Source organism: Echiichthys vipera (genome assembly GCF_963691815.1).
Source record: "Echiichthys vipera genome assembly, chromosome: 2".
NCBI classification, from domain to species: Eukaryota; Metazoa; Chordata; class Actinopteri; order Perciformes; family Trachinidae; genus Echiichthys; species Echiichthys vipera.
The window spans coordinates 28,682,959-28,699,026 of record NC_139827.1 but is presented as its reverse complement, the minus strand read 5'-3'; the positions used below and the strand labels follow the sequence as shown (position 1 = coordinate 28,699,026).

Genomic DNA, 16,068 nt, shown 5'->3' with positions numbered 1-16,068 from the left:
TGTCGAAAGTAGCAGAGCTTAAATATTTCTTATCATTCTCTTCTAATTTGTCAATTGACCTGCTGGATTATTTTGGTTTTAAATTCTAAACGTTTACGTAATAGAATTCCAGCCAAATTGGTCGCATTTCCATTGTGAATGTGAATCAGCATTCCTTACTTAATTCCTTACACTTGAATTACAATATAATAAAAGATTATTAAGGATATTTTGCCAATCAATGGCAAAAACAAACTGCCTACCCCAGGTTTAAGTGTAAACCATTCACATAAAGTCATAGTGACACAATATTTTTTAATTGGGAGCAACAGGAAATCATGATACATCCTGCATTAATTGATGAATCAAATGAGTCATATATTAGTTAAGCAATACCTAACTATATGATTTGTGCCCTTATTGTGAAGTGTTACCAAGGAAACAAGGATTATGTGGGGCAGCTCCACACTTCTCTTTATACTGGATGAAATCACTAGGCCTGACACGATAACAAATCCTGCTGGCTGATAAATTGTCCCAGAAATGATTGCGAGAAGTGATGATATTGCGTTTTTTTAAATGTCCTAACTGATATAACGTTAATGGCATAATAATGCAAGTACACCCTTTAGAAGATCAATACGTTATTTCTAAAATATTTAACACCAGAACTCGAAGACATTTTAAATATCCAAAATAAACAAAACAACAGATAAAATGGACTCTCAGCCTATTTTAACACATTGGTGCGTTTAGTTGCTACTGTTTTACAACAAAAGTGACGCTCAGGTGAAGTGGTTCACCGCGGTCATTGGGTTTGAGCCTGAAGTGCTCCCACACGGCAGCTGCGGCGTTCGGCTTTGAAACCAAGTCCATCTTTGTTTTTATACCTCCAAATCTCAACTAGTGTGTCCTCTAACTTGATCCTCACAGGGCTCAACTACTACACTCTGGGTAACGCCAGGGGTCCGCCTCCCCACACAGAGACCGTGAGAGACTGACAAGTGATACGACAAGTACCAAAAGCGATGGAGGCGAGCGAAGTATTGCATCGATTACTCACATTTGTCACAAGGCGGCTAGCTAACTGAAAGTAACCCTGGGCTCAGCCTACTCTGCTGTTATACTAAATTTGAAGTTGTGCTATTGCTAACAGGGGTCTGAATGCTTTTAAAAGAACAGAAATGAGCTCTCAGAGGAGCCATTGTGTTGTAGTGAGATCAGGCTGTCAGTGATTTAACCTCCATAGCTGTACAGGTGCTGCCCGATCTCCACCTCTGCTTCACTCTGCACTGACAGCGTTCTTCTTCTTCTTCTGGATTACTGGCAGACCAGATGCCTAAAGGCACGTCGCTGCCATCCACAGTTCATAGTTTTATCCATTATATTCTATCCTTAGGAACAGTCTGGTTTCCCCCAAGGACTGCAACAATAGTGGCTTTGGCGAGCCCCTGGATGTTAACGCTGATTGGCTGTCGTGGCAGAGCGTCATGCGATGTCGCAATAATTTAAAATTGCTCAACTTTAAGCGACACGCGTGATGAGGCAGGACACGATGGACGCTTCATCGCATCGCTCTTATCGCTCAGAACGCGTCGCCCGAAGCGTCATCGCGTCATTTACATTGATTTTGAATGGCAGCTTGACGCTTTCATCGCCTCCATCGCTTTTGGTGTGATTGCGCGGTTACGCTGCGGAAGCGAGAGGGGTCAGTGGAAACAGATGCACCGGAGTGAAAACTCGCCATCCGGTCACTTTGAAAGAGGGACACCAGGAAAACAGAATTTTTTTTATTTTTTTTTCTGCAGCTGGCAAAGTTATCAAGCTCATTAAAAGTTATCATGCGATTCATTGATTAATTGATATATTGTGACAGGCCTATAAATCACAAGATCGAGACTTCACTGGTTTCTGGCTTTGAGAGAGTATAGCTCATGTTCTTGAATATTGATTGAACTTTCCAAGGCCATGGGGATAACGGACTGGAATCTTCATTTAGGTGATGTTCCCCTTTAACCCCTTCAATTACACGTGTTCCATTTACCCTCTTTGTGCTGCAAAGGTTTGAAATTTGAAAAAAGATTTCCCCCAATTTCATTTCCTGGAGACTGAGACGAGGGAAAGAAAATCTGTTTGATATGCTTCTGATTTACATGTCTTAAGTACCTTGTAGCTCCTAGTGCCTTACCTCTTTTGGAAACCGTCACACCCTTGATGCTAATTTCTAACAAATATAACTGTGAGTACAGGTGTGTAGGTTGTCTGTCAAAACATAGATGAAAGTCCTCCATAGTAGCATTGTGTAAAACTGGTACCATGCACCTTTGCTTTTGCATTAACAGTGATATGTTGTTTGATGAATCAGTGCATTATTAAAGAAGAGTCCAAAGACTGAATATTAGCAAGTTTGAAACGAAACACAGAATAAAGCTTGTATCTTCTGTATGGAACTGAAGTTGCATCACATTTTAATTTGAGAGAAACAAAGTTTACTCTTAGTGTGGGCCTACTGTAATTATGAAGGTCATTTGTTTTATGTTTAGTGAAACCTAACATTTGAAAAACAAATACATGGTATGATGCACTGTATTGTTGTAGACTGTGATGTTGAAATCTTCAAATATTCATGTTCGTGCAGAATAACTGTTTTTTTGTGAGTCTAAATATACATGTCACTTCCTTTTTTTGAAATAAAATATATTACTATATGACTAATACACTATTTATACACACAGCACACCATTCAGTAGTGTTATTTGTACTGTAAGCCGTGTGGCCTACTGAGGTAAACACAAAGACATGGACATACAGTATATGCAGTAAACAACAGAGCTTAAGGATTTCAGTAAAGCACTCAAAGCCCCGTCAATATGACATTTGCATTTAACAATACTTATATAACACACATTTTTATTTAACTATTGACACATTTTGCATTTGACAAAACATTAAAATCCTAAATACATGTTTTGACAAGCATTAAAGGACATTTCCCCTTACTGTCTGAATATCCCTGTATTCATCCTTTGTCTGAAACGCTCTGTTTTAGCGCCTGTCTCTTTAAGACTCCCTCCTGAAAAAGCCCAGTCTGCTCTGATTGGTCGGCGTTTTCTGGTCTTTTGCATCTACACTCTCGATGTTTCTGCACGATCGTTGCATCCGGGGTATGACCTTAACGCCACTGTAGCAGCACCGTCTACCTGTGTATAGTATAGTTGTGACATCACAACTGTACAGAAGTCCTGACGGCTCGTTTTAAGGCAAAGTTTCTGAATACAGGCTCTGTGCATTTCTCTGGATGCGATACTTCCACAGCATTTAAACAGCACCTCCATTTGCTTTTTTTTTTTTAAACAAAAAAGACATGGAAAACTAACCTATTAAAACATTTGAAATGATATTATACAAAATATAAATTATTGTTATACAAAACACTGTCTTCTTTAATGTTCTAGTAAGAAAGTTCTCTAAAAAACTTGAAAAGACCTAAATATCTGTATGACTATAATTATAACTTTGCATCAGCCATTTTGGAGCTTTTTGCAACATCCGTCTGGGCGTTGCCCTCTCTGTGGCGGGCTACTTTCCTGCAATGGATGAAGACATAGAGAGGATGGATGAACACCAGCAGACTGAGGCCAATCAGAGCAATGTCCACCTGTAACAGATCAGAACAACAGTTATCAGTTTGTCTGAAGTCAATTATAATTTCACACTACTCTTGTTTGGTTTTGTCTCACAGGTCGACGTGCAATGCTGACCTTAGCAGTGGGAACTACCCGTTCCCACTGCTATGGTCTACCTTTAAGTGTAACTCTAGCGAAATTGGACACCACTGTCTTTTTCGGTATAATCATACAATACAAATAAGCCATCGAGACATTCATTGATCACCTATTAACAGAGAAATCATAGACAGTTGCTAACAGCTGGACAGTTAGTAAAATATTCAATAACAGTCGGACAAGACGCACAAAAACTCCGAGGTCTATGGAAAGATTTGAAAACAAAGCGACGCATCGCGATGACGTCAATCAATGCGTGTGACGTGTTACGGCGTGATGACGTATGGACAGCAAGAAGCATTGCGCGAGGCCCAGGCAGTGTGAGTACAAACGGGTCTGTGGCGCGGGGGGAGAGGGAGGGGGGACAAGTTCCCTAAAGCCCGGTGCGCGGTGCGAAAGGACAGTGTGAGTGCGTCCTAACAGTGATTAGCTCGGCGCAGTACGGTGACTCATTAAAACGGCTTTCTTAACCACTAATACTGCTCAAAATAGCACCAAACCTCTGCACTAGCATGAGAAGAGTCCCCTAATGTTGGTGCTTCGTTTTATGTTTAGGGACTGTTGTCATGCTACTACAGAGGTTTGGTGTCATTTTGAGCGGTATTAGTGGTTTAAAAAAAGCTGTTTTGGATGGTTTAGCGCTCCGCCCCATATACTCACTGTTAGCCATGTCTGGCTGCTTTCGAATGTCTGAGATTTCTCTGTTAATAGAGGATCACCTAAAAAACTTGTCTCGATGGCTTATTTGATGTATATTCATGCCGAAAAAGACAGTGGGGTCCAATTTCGCTGGAGTTACACTTTAATGTGTCCCCCACATAGATTTGATATACACCCAGCTGTTTTACTACCTCTTAAACTCTCATGAGCACTTACAAAGAAGGGGTCTCCACCTGCTTCTTTGACCAGGGTGAAGCAGGGGTACTGGAGCAGAGAGATAAAAGCAGACAAGGACAACACCAGGCCGTACAGCTTCCCAAAGTGACAGGCTGGAAAACTGAGAGAGAGGTAGATCCGTGATTTATACTAAACCAAAAAAACGTATGGAGTTATGAAAGCTCATTATAGTCTGTGATGAGTAGTCAGTAGCCCTCCAGTAATTAAGGATATAGTGAAGCTCAACACATTTGGGGAGCGTACCTATGTTCCCCTGGTCCTATGTTCCAGGCTTTGTATGTGTTATTTTTCTCCACAACCAGTGCCGAATTCCCCAGCTCTATGTAAACCCTCACCCTACCCCCTAACCCTGACCCTTACCGTAAACCGTAACCCCTGACCCTAACAAAACGCTAAATAAAATCAGCGGAGGCAGAGGCTTATGCAACTGGGGAACAAAGAACCCTTTTGGGGAAAAATCGTCCGATATTCCCCAAGCGGGGAACATAGGACTTAAACTGTTAATTTGATTGAGGCTGTCAATTAAGTTGTTTTTAAGCACATATTCTTATTTCTGGTGACAGTCAACTTGTGGCCACTAATAATGTTTGCCAATGCATTTTAACCCCTTACCACATCATTTTGTAGTTTGCTACTGATGAGTATAAGCAGTTGAGGTCAAGATATCCCAATTTTTAGCACGGGTCAAGCTCCTAAAACCCTGGATCCTACAATCATTCTACCTCACGTCTGTCAGTCACAACAAGAACCAAACAATATGGCCCTAACCAAGTCTGTCTTCCCTGCAGGACTATTGTCTTGTCGGGTGTTTTCTCTTATTTTGTCCATCCTATGTGTGTGTGTGTGTGTGTGTGTGTGTGACAGCTACTCACGCAATGCTAATAAAGGCTGCATGTCCCCCGTACAGGAAGGAGCGATTGAGAACTTGTAGAACAAAGGTAAGGTACTGCAGTGGGAGGAGAGGAATGGAGGCGCACACTGAGAACATCAAGCACTGCAGGGAGGTCAGGAACAGGGACAAGGAGGAGGAGCGCAGGTCGGCCGCCTGCTCTGTTTCTCCTACAGGAGGAAAAAGGAAGAAGCAGGAATGAGTAAAGTTGCTCTCTTGCAAACCCACACACACACACACACACATATACAGTTATAACACCTGATATTGATTTACCAGGAGCCATAGGCTTTCCCCTGTGTCTGTCCATGAGGAGTCCGTTCCAGGGAGCACACACCACTCCACACAGCTGGGTCACGGCAAAAGCATTGGTGTACTGACTCACTGAGGGAGATATGGTAGGGAGGAAACACGGTGATGATGAGAAGAGGGAATGGAAAGGTGAGAAAGCTTTGAATCACAGTCAGTTAATACGTGACAAAGACAGTCACAAGTGGCTTTGATGAGACATTTTTATAATGAGTTACCCATGTCTGGGTCATCGTTTGCCAGTCGGTTGAGCATGGGGTTGAGCGTGCCAATGAAAAGGTAGAGCCTCAGCTGCATTATGGACAACCACAATAGGTGCAACAGGAAGAACCAGGACAGCACACAGCTCCGGAAACTCGCCACTGAACACGCAGACATTTACAGAAATGATGAAAGCAAGTCCAAACACAGAAAAGTGCTTTATAAAGTTCAATAGATTAACTAATATCTTAAATAGATTTGATGTTTTAAATGTTTGTCCCCTGTTTGTTTTCTCTGCTGCGCTCCTTGTTAAAGGAATAGTTCACCTCTGAATTAAAAGTCAGCTAGGAGTGCATAACAATGGAGATAATGAAGAAAATCCTGCACAATGATTACGGTTACTGGTCTATTTTAATAGAGATGAACATATTTTAGTTAAATGACTTATTCCCACTTAGGTCCCACTTTGATCCACCATTTCATGTTATTCATAAGTATCCATAAGTACCTTTTCCTGAGTCTTGGCCCTCTGACCCGTCTTCAGGTGCTTGTGGCACACTGTCCCTCCCACTGGACTCCTGTGAAACTGTCATGGCACCATCCCTCATCCTCTCAAACTGTTCCACATTGTAGGTGTTGGCCTTTTTGCAATCCAGTCTGTACATCGGTAAAGTGAGAGTCACTTTTCTCTAGTGACATGATACAGTTGCTTCTTCAAAGACAAGCTAATGTGCTCACCCGTAGGTGTAGTATTGTGGCAGAGGGTAGGGGATGTGGGTTCTGGGCATCAGTAGGAGGGTCCTCAGCAGGTGTATGACGCTGCAAAAGGACAAAGCAAGGAGGGTGGAGCGGAGAGAGATTCCCTGTTCATGCAGAACCTAGAAAGCAGATGAAGAACTCTGTTAAACTACAAGAACATGGAATTGATGTACGTGTTACTTTCTGTTCAAACAAAAATACACGTATATGTCAGAGAAGCACAGAGCAAATGCATTTCAAACCACAAGTTATAGTGGATCTGATGTTAAAAGACCATATCCCATGTGTTCATACTTTTACCTTGATGAGTAGAAACAAAGCAGCAGAGGAGTCAAAGGCACCATTGTAGAGGGTGATGATGGTGGAGCGATAAGCAGCAAACAAGTTTCCCACCTTCCAGACACACAGAGATACAACTCAGCGATACGTCACAGTTATTACTTACTGGAGAGTTCAAAGGGCTTTGAAATCTAATTTATTTTGGACATAGATGTATGTTCCTATGCTATATTATGTTAAAACTCACCTGCATGTTGGTTAGAAGGAGCAGATTTCCTCCCACAGCGATGCAGGACACACCAGGAAAAATCAGCTCTGACAGAACTACATGACAGTGGAAACGACCTTTACTGACAAGTTAAGAAACAATTCCCTTGATTATGTGCTTATGACATGATTTTAAACTCGTACCATCCCTTTCACTTTGTTAGGGCTAGTGCGTTAACTAAATTCAATTTCAAACTGAAGTTGTATGCTAAATATTTCCCTGGACTCAGAATTCATTCATTAAGGAGTGTTGCATAACGCCTCTTAGGTTGTCCTCTCTCTCTTGTCTCAGGTTCACTGCCTGTTATTCACGTTAGTTAACTGACTTTTTCCTAGTTAAGCATTATGAAATGTTTCTTTATTATGTAAAGCCCCTAGAGCAGGGCTGTTCAATTCATTTGGAATTGAGGCCGGTTGGCGAAAATGATCCAAAATGAGGAGCCGGGAAAATATGAGCATCACATTAATGGATATTGTAAAAAAATGCAGTGACATAGGAGTACATATATTGTCTTTATTTTATCAGTGTAAATATTAGTCATAGGACTCAAAATGCAACAAGCTTGTCAAAAAACAATCCTCATTAAATGAACGAACCAGTGAACCAGAGGTTTTCACTCCATTATTGGACTAAAGGAAAGTTTGAGGCTCCTCTCCTTTACTTGAGTATTTTATTTCCATGTTACTTTATACTTCTGCTCCACTACAAATCAGTGGAAATATTCTACTTTTTACTGCACTACATTTATCTGATTCCTTCAGTTACTAGTTACTTTACCAGGCTGACAAGTTCATATGAAACATTAGTTTATTCATCAGAAACTGGACTGACACAAATGAACGTAACATAGATGCAGAGTAGCATGATTTTTATCAACGTCTCCTCTTTACACTCAGATATGGCTGCAGAGTAAACACAGGCTTCACAGAGACAGAAACTTAAACTTCTCTGTCTGTTCTCTGGTGAATTGACGGTTTTCTGTGACAACCTTTCTTTTTTTCAGAGTAGAAAGAAACATCTATGTGATGATTTAACCACGGATTTAACCAGACAGAAACGATTACAGCAACAACAGAACGGAGCTTAGCGAGCTGTTGCCAAGAGGATTCAGAAACCCACGAAGAAGAGCATAGCAGGAGCGTGCGTAGCGTTGTGGCCGCTGTAACCCTACAGGGAGCATATGGAGCAAGTCCCCCAGCGCGAGATTTGACGCGCTCAGACCGTAGCGCTGAGATGGATACGAAGAGGACAGCGGTCATGAATGACTCTTTCACACAGGCTTCTAACCGAAGGGCCAGGAAATATTCCCTGGAATTCCCGGATCCAGCCCGGGGGCCGCCAATTGAATAACCCTGCCCTAGAGGGTACTCTTGGTTTAAATCATTAAACCTGTTTAAGACCTGGCACAAAAAAACATTCTCGTCTGTATGTTTAGGTCATATCTTTTACCCCCCTCTTAACACTGAGGGGGGTGATTTTTTTTTTGTACCAGGCTAGTTTTTATTTTATTGGAGGTTAAAGTTTATGAATAATTAGGGGCGTGGCCTCGTGAGTGACAGCTTGCCGCTGGCCCTCACTCCTCCTCAGAGGTGTACGTCAGCCAGATGGACGTAACTCCCTCCCCCCCAACGTCACATACATGCCCTTTTTTGGTAAGAGGAAATGAGGTTGAGTCAAAGTCTGACAAGATGGAAACTCCCATAGGTGAGTACGACCGGGTCAAGTTGAGAGAACGGACCTCGACAGTTATGCTACGTCTATGTTTTTACTGTTTTTTATTTCCACCCTGTCTTGAACAGTGAGTGCCATCTACTGTGCTCAGAAAATAAAGAAAATGCTTCATGAATGCCCGCCCTACTAAGCCTCTGATTAGCTAGTGCTTTCTTTACAGAATGTGGAGGGAAAATAATGCTGCCGGAGTGACTCGGTAGACGCTGTTATGGCATAATGATTAACAAGAAAATGTAAAATGGCACTTCATATCAAAAAGGTTGAATGTATGTGTGTGCACGTGTGTGTGTGCATGTGTGTGCACGTGTGTGTGTATGCGTGTGTGCACCTACCTGCACTGGAGAAGGCAATGAGAAGGGTTCCAGTTGTGTACAAAGATCTGGAGAGAGATATGACTGAATTCAGAGAAGCTATCACTACTGCTTTACCCTGGGGAGGCCAGAGGTCTTTCATAAACAGACCAAATAAAAGCAAATGCATGCGTCCATTTTTCATTGGGCCTGTTTGTTTTCAACCTTTCTAAAGGGCTTTTTTAAAACAGAGATTACGTAATGAAGCTACGCCCGAATGTCAGTTTTTTGGTCATTCACACAGACCAAGCAAGAAGCAAAAAGGTCGCCCCAGTTGTGATTTCACACAGAACGCTGGCATTCATACACATACTGTAATCAGACATACTAGAGAGGTATGGTCACACTTTATACATGAAAATATAGTTACAGTACACTATGAACTCATATTTATTGCATCTGACTGGCATCAGGTGGAATAACTATGATGCATTCTGAGTTCATTGACTGAGTTCAGGACGAAGGTTTAAATTATTAATATTCTCAGGGGCGGTCGGTGGCTGAGTGGTCACAGCAGTCATCCCATGTAAAGATGCTGAAGGCCCTGGAGGCAGCGGCCGCAGGTTTGACTCCGACCTGCGGCCCTTTGCTGCATGACTGCCCCCTCTCTCCCACCCCATTTCCTGGCTGTCCTATCTAATAAAAGGCTTGAGAAAATGCCAAAAAGTTATCTTAAAAAAATGATCAATATTCACTAAGTGTTTTTCATGGGTTCTTTAACCTGATGACCTGTATCACGTGATCTAAAGATACCCAAAACAATAAATAAGTAGTCTCAAATTTGGCAGATGTCCGGAAATCAACCTTCCTGACTGCCCCAGAAAAGAGATACTTTCATACTGGCCCCATGTGTGATTGAGTATGAGGTGCTTTCTAACACTATTGAATCGTACCATTTATAGGGGTCAGAAGGTTCATACATGGCCGAGCTGGGTTCATAGTTGTAAATATTATAATGGGATGATATCGTCACTGTAAATACGAGGGTCAAAATGAGTCAAAAGACTTGAGCTTGCTGACAGTCTCACAATGCACACATAATGAATCGTTTGTCGAAGTTTGTCAGTCAACTATTACCTGCAGGCAATATGTCCACAACATTACAAAAACTGATGCTGACAGGGTTTTCAACTGCAGGCTTAGTTTGAGCTCACATTGCAATCAGCCTGGTTACCATGGTGCCAAATCGATCAAACAGGTAGCCATTGACTAGACTCAGGAAGTTGTTGAGGAACGTGGCGATGGTGAAGACCAGAGAGAACTGCTCATCCTGTCTACTACAATCTGTAAGAAAAGGAAACAGAAATACATAGATTAGGGATTAGGGATACTGAGCAAACTGATGGAGGAAAACAAAATTAGTAAATTTTGGAATTACATTCCTCAGGGGGGCAGAAACCTGACTGCACTATGAGAATAATGTTGCTCTGTGTTTGCTGGAAATGTGGAATTGATTCGCCCGGATCAGCCATAATGACAAAGGTATGTCAGGTGTGTGGCTGTCAGTGGGTTTCGGAGTTCTTCTGCCAAAAGCAGCTTTGATTGGCAGGATCTTTACTTTTCGCTTCAGTTTAAAGGAACTGAAAAAAAGTGGAATGGGATTGTCTCCACACAGCTCTCACCCCAAAAGGGGGCGCTGGGCCGGACCGTCTTTCAAAACAACAGAAACTCTGATTACACCACACACACAGAGGGAGCGGCCTTCATTCTCTGCTCAGGACGCCATTACTCCATCATATCTCTACATAGGAAATATTTGTTTGCTGCTGTATTAATGTTCTGAATAGCCAGTACAGCGCTTTCAGCTAAACAAACCACTAAATATTGTCTATCTTTTGATAATCGGGTAAGCATCCCAGCAAGAAGACCACCTGCCAACTCCAGAGTTGCTCACCTGTTCTGTTCATGGAGTCATTGGTACCTTGGAGACCGACGCACAGCTGGCTGAAGTAGCCATCCTCCTTCAGCACAAACACCAGAGAGGCGTAACCAAACACCACACCGGCAAAGCACAGACACTCCAGCATCCCCGAGGCCAGAGTCAGCCTGTAGCGCAGCCTGGTACTGGCCTCGTACCCCTGCATGCTTCACTCCCTGTTTCCAGGTCGCCAGCAGGTTTACTTCCAGTATAAGTTTAGTCCTCAGAGAAAGTTGTCGTTGTCTCTCTTTTTCTCTTGCTGTTCCTCTAATTCCTCTTCAAGCTGACTTTTAGAGTCCCCGTCAGCAAACTCAGGGCAGTGAAGGTCTCGGCTGCATTAAAGTTTCTATACAGAACAAAAACAAAACAGGTGTTTTTTTTATTTTTTAGTTAGAGTCAAAACTGTACAATATGGACTCCAGGGCCACACAGCACCTGTGTAGGAGAATAAACAGATTAAACACATTTACAAATCAATTTATATACCCTACAGCAAGTTTACGTGGTAAATATTGCACTCAGTGTGGAAGTGTAAAAGAGCAGTTTTGTCATATGAGTTCGATGTGAATATGATTATGGACAAGTCCTTGAAATAACAGGAAAGACACCTTGAGGCAGGTAACCATTAAACTAGTATTCATATGGCTGCCAGTAATTGGGGCCAGTAGGTAAGTCTTTCAAAACACTCTTTGATAAACTCCAGGTTCAATAACTACATCGTTGATGCTTCGTTTTATGTGTAAGGACTCTTTTCATGCTACTGCAGAGGTTTGGTGTTATTTTGAGCGGTATTAGTGGTTAAAAAAGACGTTTTAATGCCTTCACCATACTGCGCCGAACTAATCCATGTTGTGTGTGCGTTTAGCTGTTAGCGACTGTCAGGGATTTCTCTGTTAGTTGTTCATACTGGGAGGATTTTACACCGGAATTTCACTTTAAGATCCTGTCCCTGAAAATCACAAACAGAATTGCCTCTCGAGCACATTAAAGTTTTCTATCCATCTATCTATCTATCTATCTATCTATCTATCTTTCTATCTATCTATCTATCTATCTATCTATCTATCTATCTATCTATCTATCTATCTATCTATCTATCTATCTATCTATCTATCTATCTATCTATCTATCTATCTATCTATCTATCTATCTATATATATATCTATCTATCTATCTATCTATCTATCTATCAATCTATCTCTCTCTCTCTCTCTCTATCTATCTATCTATCTATCTATCTGTCTGTCTATCTATCTATCTATCTATCTATCTATCTATCTATCTATCTATCTATCTATCTATCTATCTATCTATCAATCTCTCTCTCTCTCTCTATCTATCTATCTATCTATCTATCTATCTGTCTATCTATCTATCTATCTATCTATCTATCTATCATCTATCTGTCTATCTATCTATCTATCTATCTATCTATCTATCTATCTATCTATCTATCTATCTATCTATCTATCTATCTATCTATCTATCTATCTATCTCTCTATCACTCTCTCTCTCTATCTATCTATCTATCTATCTATCTATCTCTCTATCTCTCTCTCTCTATCTATCTATCTATCTATCTATCTATCTATCCATCTATCTATCTATCTATCTATCTATCTATCTATCTATCTATCTATCTATCTATCTATCTATCTATCTATCTATCTATCTATCTATCTATCTATCTATCTATCCATCAGAATTGACAAGGGACAACTCCTACTAAAATTGTGTGATCTCGCCCTTTGGTTGTATGAGGCCCACAGGGGTGACACAACCCGAAGAAGTGACTGTTCATTTGCATCAGTTATACCAGAACTGGAGGCTTTTCTCAACAGAAAATATGTTTTCATGCATCTCTCAACTGACCTTGCTACCCCGGAGTAGACAGATTGGTTCATCCAATCACCTGCCAGGTACGTTTTGAAAGTGCCTTTCCTTTTCCAAACAGCCTCCAGTGGTGGCTTTGCAGATGGGTCTGTGGAAAAACTGATAAATCTGCTGAGTCAGGCTAACGCTAAGGACTGTCCAGTCCCCTCTTTTAAAAATGGGAGCCACAACCGCAGTCCGCTATACCTTCCTTCTTGACTACTTCAGAGACCTCTGCCAGGATATGGGTGAGGCATTCGTGTTGGTCCTGTTCAGGAGTTCCTCAAATTGCTGTAGGGTTTTTGTTAATTGTGTAACAGATGCCAGCAGACTGCCAAAGACACACCTGTTAAATATTGTCACAACTGAGCACTAATTTTCATTTTGGGAAAATGTTTGAGGACTTGAGGATGAGGGGATAGCGACATGACACATACATAAGTAGTGTGTGTCCTTTAGCGCAACATAGTGAACACAGGAAGTGATATGTAACTCCTTTCCATAGTGAACGATAATCGTGAAGATTCGGAGCAGAGTCGGCCAACCGACAGTGATGACACCGTGACTGCAAATCCCCCTGAGGTTGCGTGGATATGAAGGCTCCTTCAGCGCTGCATGCAGCTTTATTTAGTTTCGATTCCTCCTTTAGTATATTTGGTAGCACATTGCAATTGCAAATTATGCTACACCATAATCAAGGCTATAATTTATTTCTCCTTTCCACTAAAGTTCTTCATTATAGCTCCCTTTGGGTTTCTTTCTTATTTCTGCCCATTTACTATTATTACTTTATGATTTACATTTTGGTACTTGATGACAGCAGGACTACAGTTCAGTTCAATTCAATTTTATTTATAGTGCCAAATCACAACAAAAGTTATCTTAAGACAGTACATATAGAGTAGGTCAAAATCATACTTTACGACCTATTCATGATTTACAGGAACAAGTCTCACTGTCTTTAACAGTATTACTTATCCCACCACTGGGCATTATACACATTTAAAAGTGTACTGCCACTCTAAACTTCATACTCAGGGGCAAGGTGGGATTCATTTAAGCCTAGGAGTTTCATGCCTCAGACCAGCCCACTTTCACAACCTATTATACAAGATACTATATATAAATATATATATATATATATATATAGAATCATTGTATAACAGCTTTACTATGTAGGTGTTGTTTTTACCTTGAGTGTGTCATCATGGCAAGATGTGGCTCTGAAAGTACCATAGCGGGACCTACCACAGAGGCAGTTTGGAGTATTTTGTCAGGTATTATATGTCTACCACTGCAATAGCATCACAACCGTGTAAGATGCAGTCATAATACAATACTGGTGTGAAGGTAAAGATGGTTGTGGTTTGAGCAAGGGTGGCGGAAGATGGGGGGTAGGAGGTAGGGAAGGGCCCCCCCAGAAAACTTCCCAAGATAGTCTTTAGTATTCCAATGCATTACCATAGTCAAGCATTGACACTGTGCTGCGGAGATCGAAGGGCCTTTCAGACTAAACACCGCAACGCCATGGCTGCGCTCTAAAAGACATGATTTCCAATGGCATGTGTGGGCCACGGTAGTTTGCCGCTGCATTGAGCAAAAAGCAGCTGGTTGAACTCTGGGCGGTTGATGTGCGCTGAACTCGGCAGAGCTCAGCTAACACTGTGTTTGGTTTGAAAGATCCTCTATAGGTCTGGCTATTTAGAGACTACTGGCATCATAAGCATGACCAGCATCACTCCCAGCTCTGAACTAAAAATAAACGCACAACTGTCTGCTTATTAGGCCTTTAACCAGGTGTAAACAAATTATCTAAATGTATTGATTAAATGCCATTCATTTAATTCAGGAAAAGACAGTGTAACATTTACACACACACACACACACACACACACACACACACACACACACACACACACACACTTATTAAATTGCAGAGTAAATGAGACATGTGTATTGACAATAACATGTAGCTCAATGGCAAATGCAATTTTCTCTGATAATAAAACCTTCACCTTCAATATCACTATGGAAACATTTAACAGGCTTTTCTTTAAGGCTGTACATTATACAGCCCTGTATAAGGCTACAATATTTAAAGCCACTTTACAGACTGTCAGCTTTCAGTGTTGGGCTGCTAGTTTGATGGAGACTCTCTCTCTCTCTCTCTCTCTCTCTCCCTCTCTCCCTCTCTCTCTCTCTCTCTCATTGAGAAAAAGAAAAGAAAAGAAAAGCACACATACATCGCCAAGCAAGTTTAACAGACGTAGTCATAGTACAGTGACATAGTCTATTTAGGTTCACCGTAAACTAATCTGACAGCCATCATCTATTTATACCACATGTGTTTCCAGAGCGGCTGCCAAATGTCCCTGATGTTTTTCTGTCTCACGTCCGACTCACAGTGCGACATTTGGACATTTACTGTGGCAGTGGCATTTACTGTATGGCCAGGCGCTGTTGACTGTAATCCAGATTAGTTATGTTAATCTGTGAACTAAACACATGTCACAACGTGGACACAAAAACGCCTGCGATTAGATCCTTATAAAGTGACGGTTACATTCTAGCACCAATAAGCACAGTCGTTTGGACATCTGATAGCTATCGTAAATAAAACCTTAATGATTTATCTGAGTGGATGCGTTGAATCAACGGGCAGCAGCCTTGTGAAAAGCACGGATCATTCCGCCGACAACTTGTATTACTTACATTTTAAAGAATGTTTGCCTTGTCATTTCCAGGGGATCCGAACTTGACAGTCCTCCTGTGCAGGGACTCTGCAAGACAGCGATGCACTCTGCACCGAGCCGCCTTAACGCTATGTGGT

General features: G+C 41.5%; 1 protein-coding gene across 3 annotated transcripts; it reads right to left on the bottom strand.

Annotated features, from left to right (window-relative positions):
• Window positions 1-25: 25 nt before the first annotated feature.
• slc43a3a (solute carrier family 43 member 3a) lies at window positions 26-16,068 on the bottom strand. 3 transcript variants are annotated; one of them, XM_083929037.1, is made up of 15 exons: window positions 15,951-16,011; window positions 13,446-15,050; window positions 13,239-13,358; window positions 11,342-11,711; window positions 10,602-10,731; window positions 9,430-9,476; window positions 7,346-7,422; window positions 7,120-7,212; window positions 6,799-6,938; window positions 6,569-6,717; window positions 6,078-6,221; window positions 5,827-5,934; window positions 5,534-5,720; window positions 4,641-4,761; window positions 26-3,637 (listed from the first exon to the last, which is right to left on the bottom strand). In XM_083929037.1, the coding sequence occupies exons 4-15, from the start codon at window positions 11,529-11,531 to the stop codon at window positions 3,488-3,490; spliced, it is 1,536 nt and encodes a 511-aa protein (XP_083785163.1). In that variant the 5' UTR covers window positions 11,532-11,711; window positions 13,239-13,358; window positions 13,446-15,050; window positions 15,951-16,011; the 3' UTR covers window positions 26-3,487. The 3 variants fall into 3 exon arrangements, with proteins under 3 accessions (XP_083785163.1, XP_083785164.1, XP_083785165.1); XM_083929038.1 differs by lacking the exon at window positions 13,446-15,050 and having other exon boundaries at window positions 15,951-16,053; XM_083929039.1 differs by lacking the exons at window positions 13,239-13,358; window positions 13,446-15,050 and having other exon boundaries at window positions 15,951-16,068.

Coding starts and splice junctions, on each gene's coding strand:
- slc43a3a (XM_083929039.1), bottom strand. CDS start 11,531: ATGCAGGGGTACGAGGCCAGTACCAGGCTGCGCTACAGGCTGACTCTG. Junction 10,732..11,341: donor TGACTCCATGAACAGAACAG/GTGAGCAACTCT, acceptor CTTTTCTTACAG/ATTGTAGTAGACAGGATGAG. Junction 6,222..6,568: donor GGGCCAAGACTCAGGAAAAG/GTACTTATGGAT, acceptor CTGCGTGTTCAG/TGGCGAGTTTCCGGAGCTGT.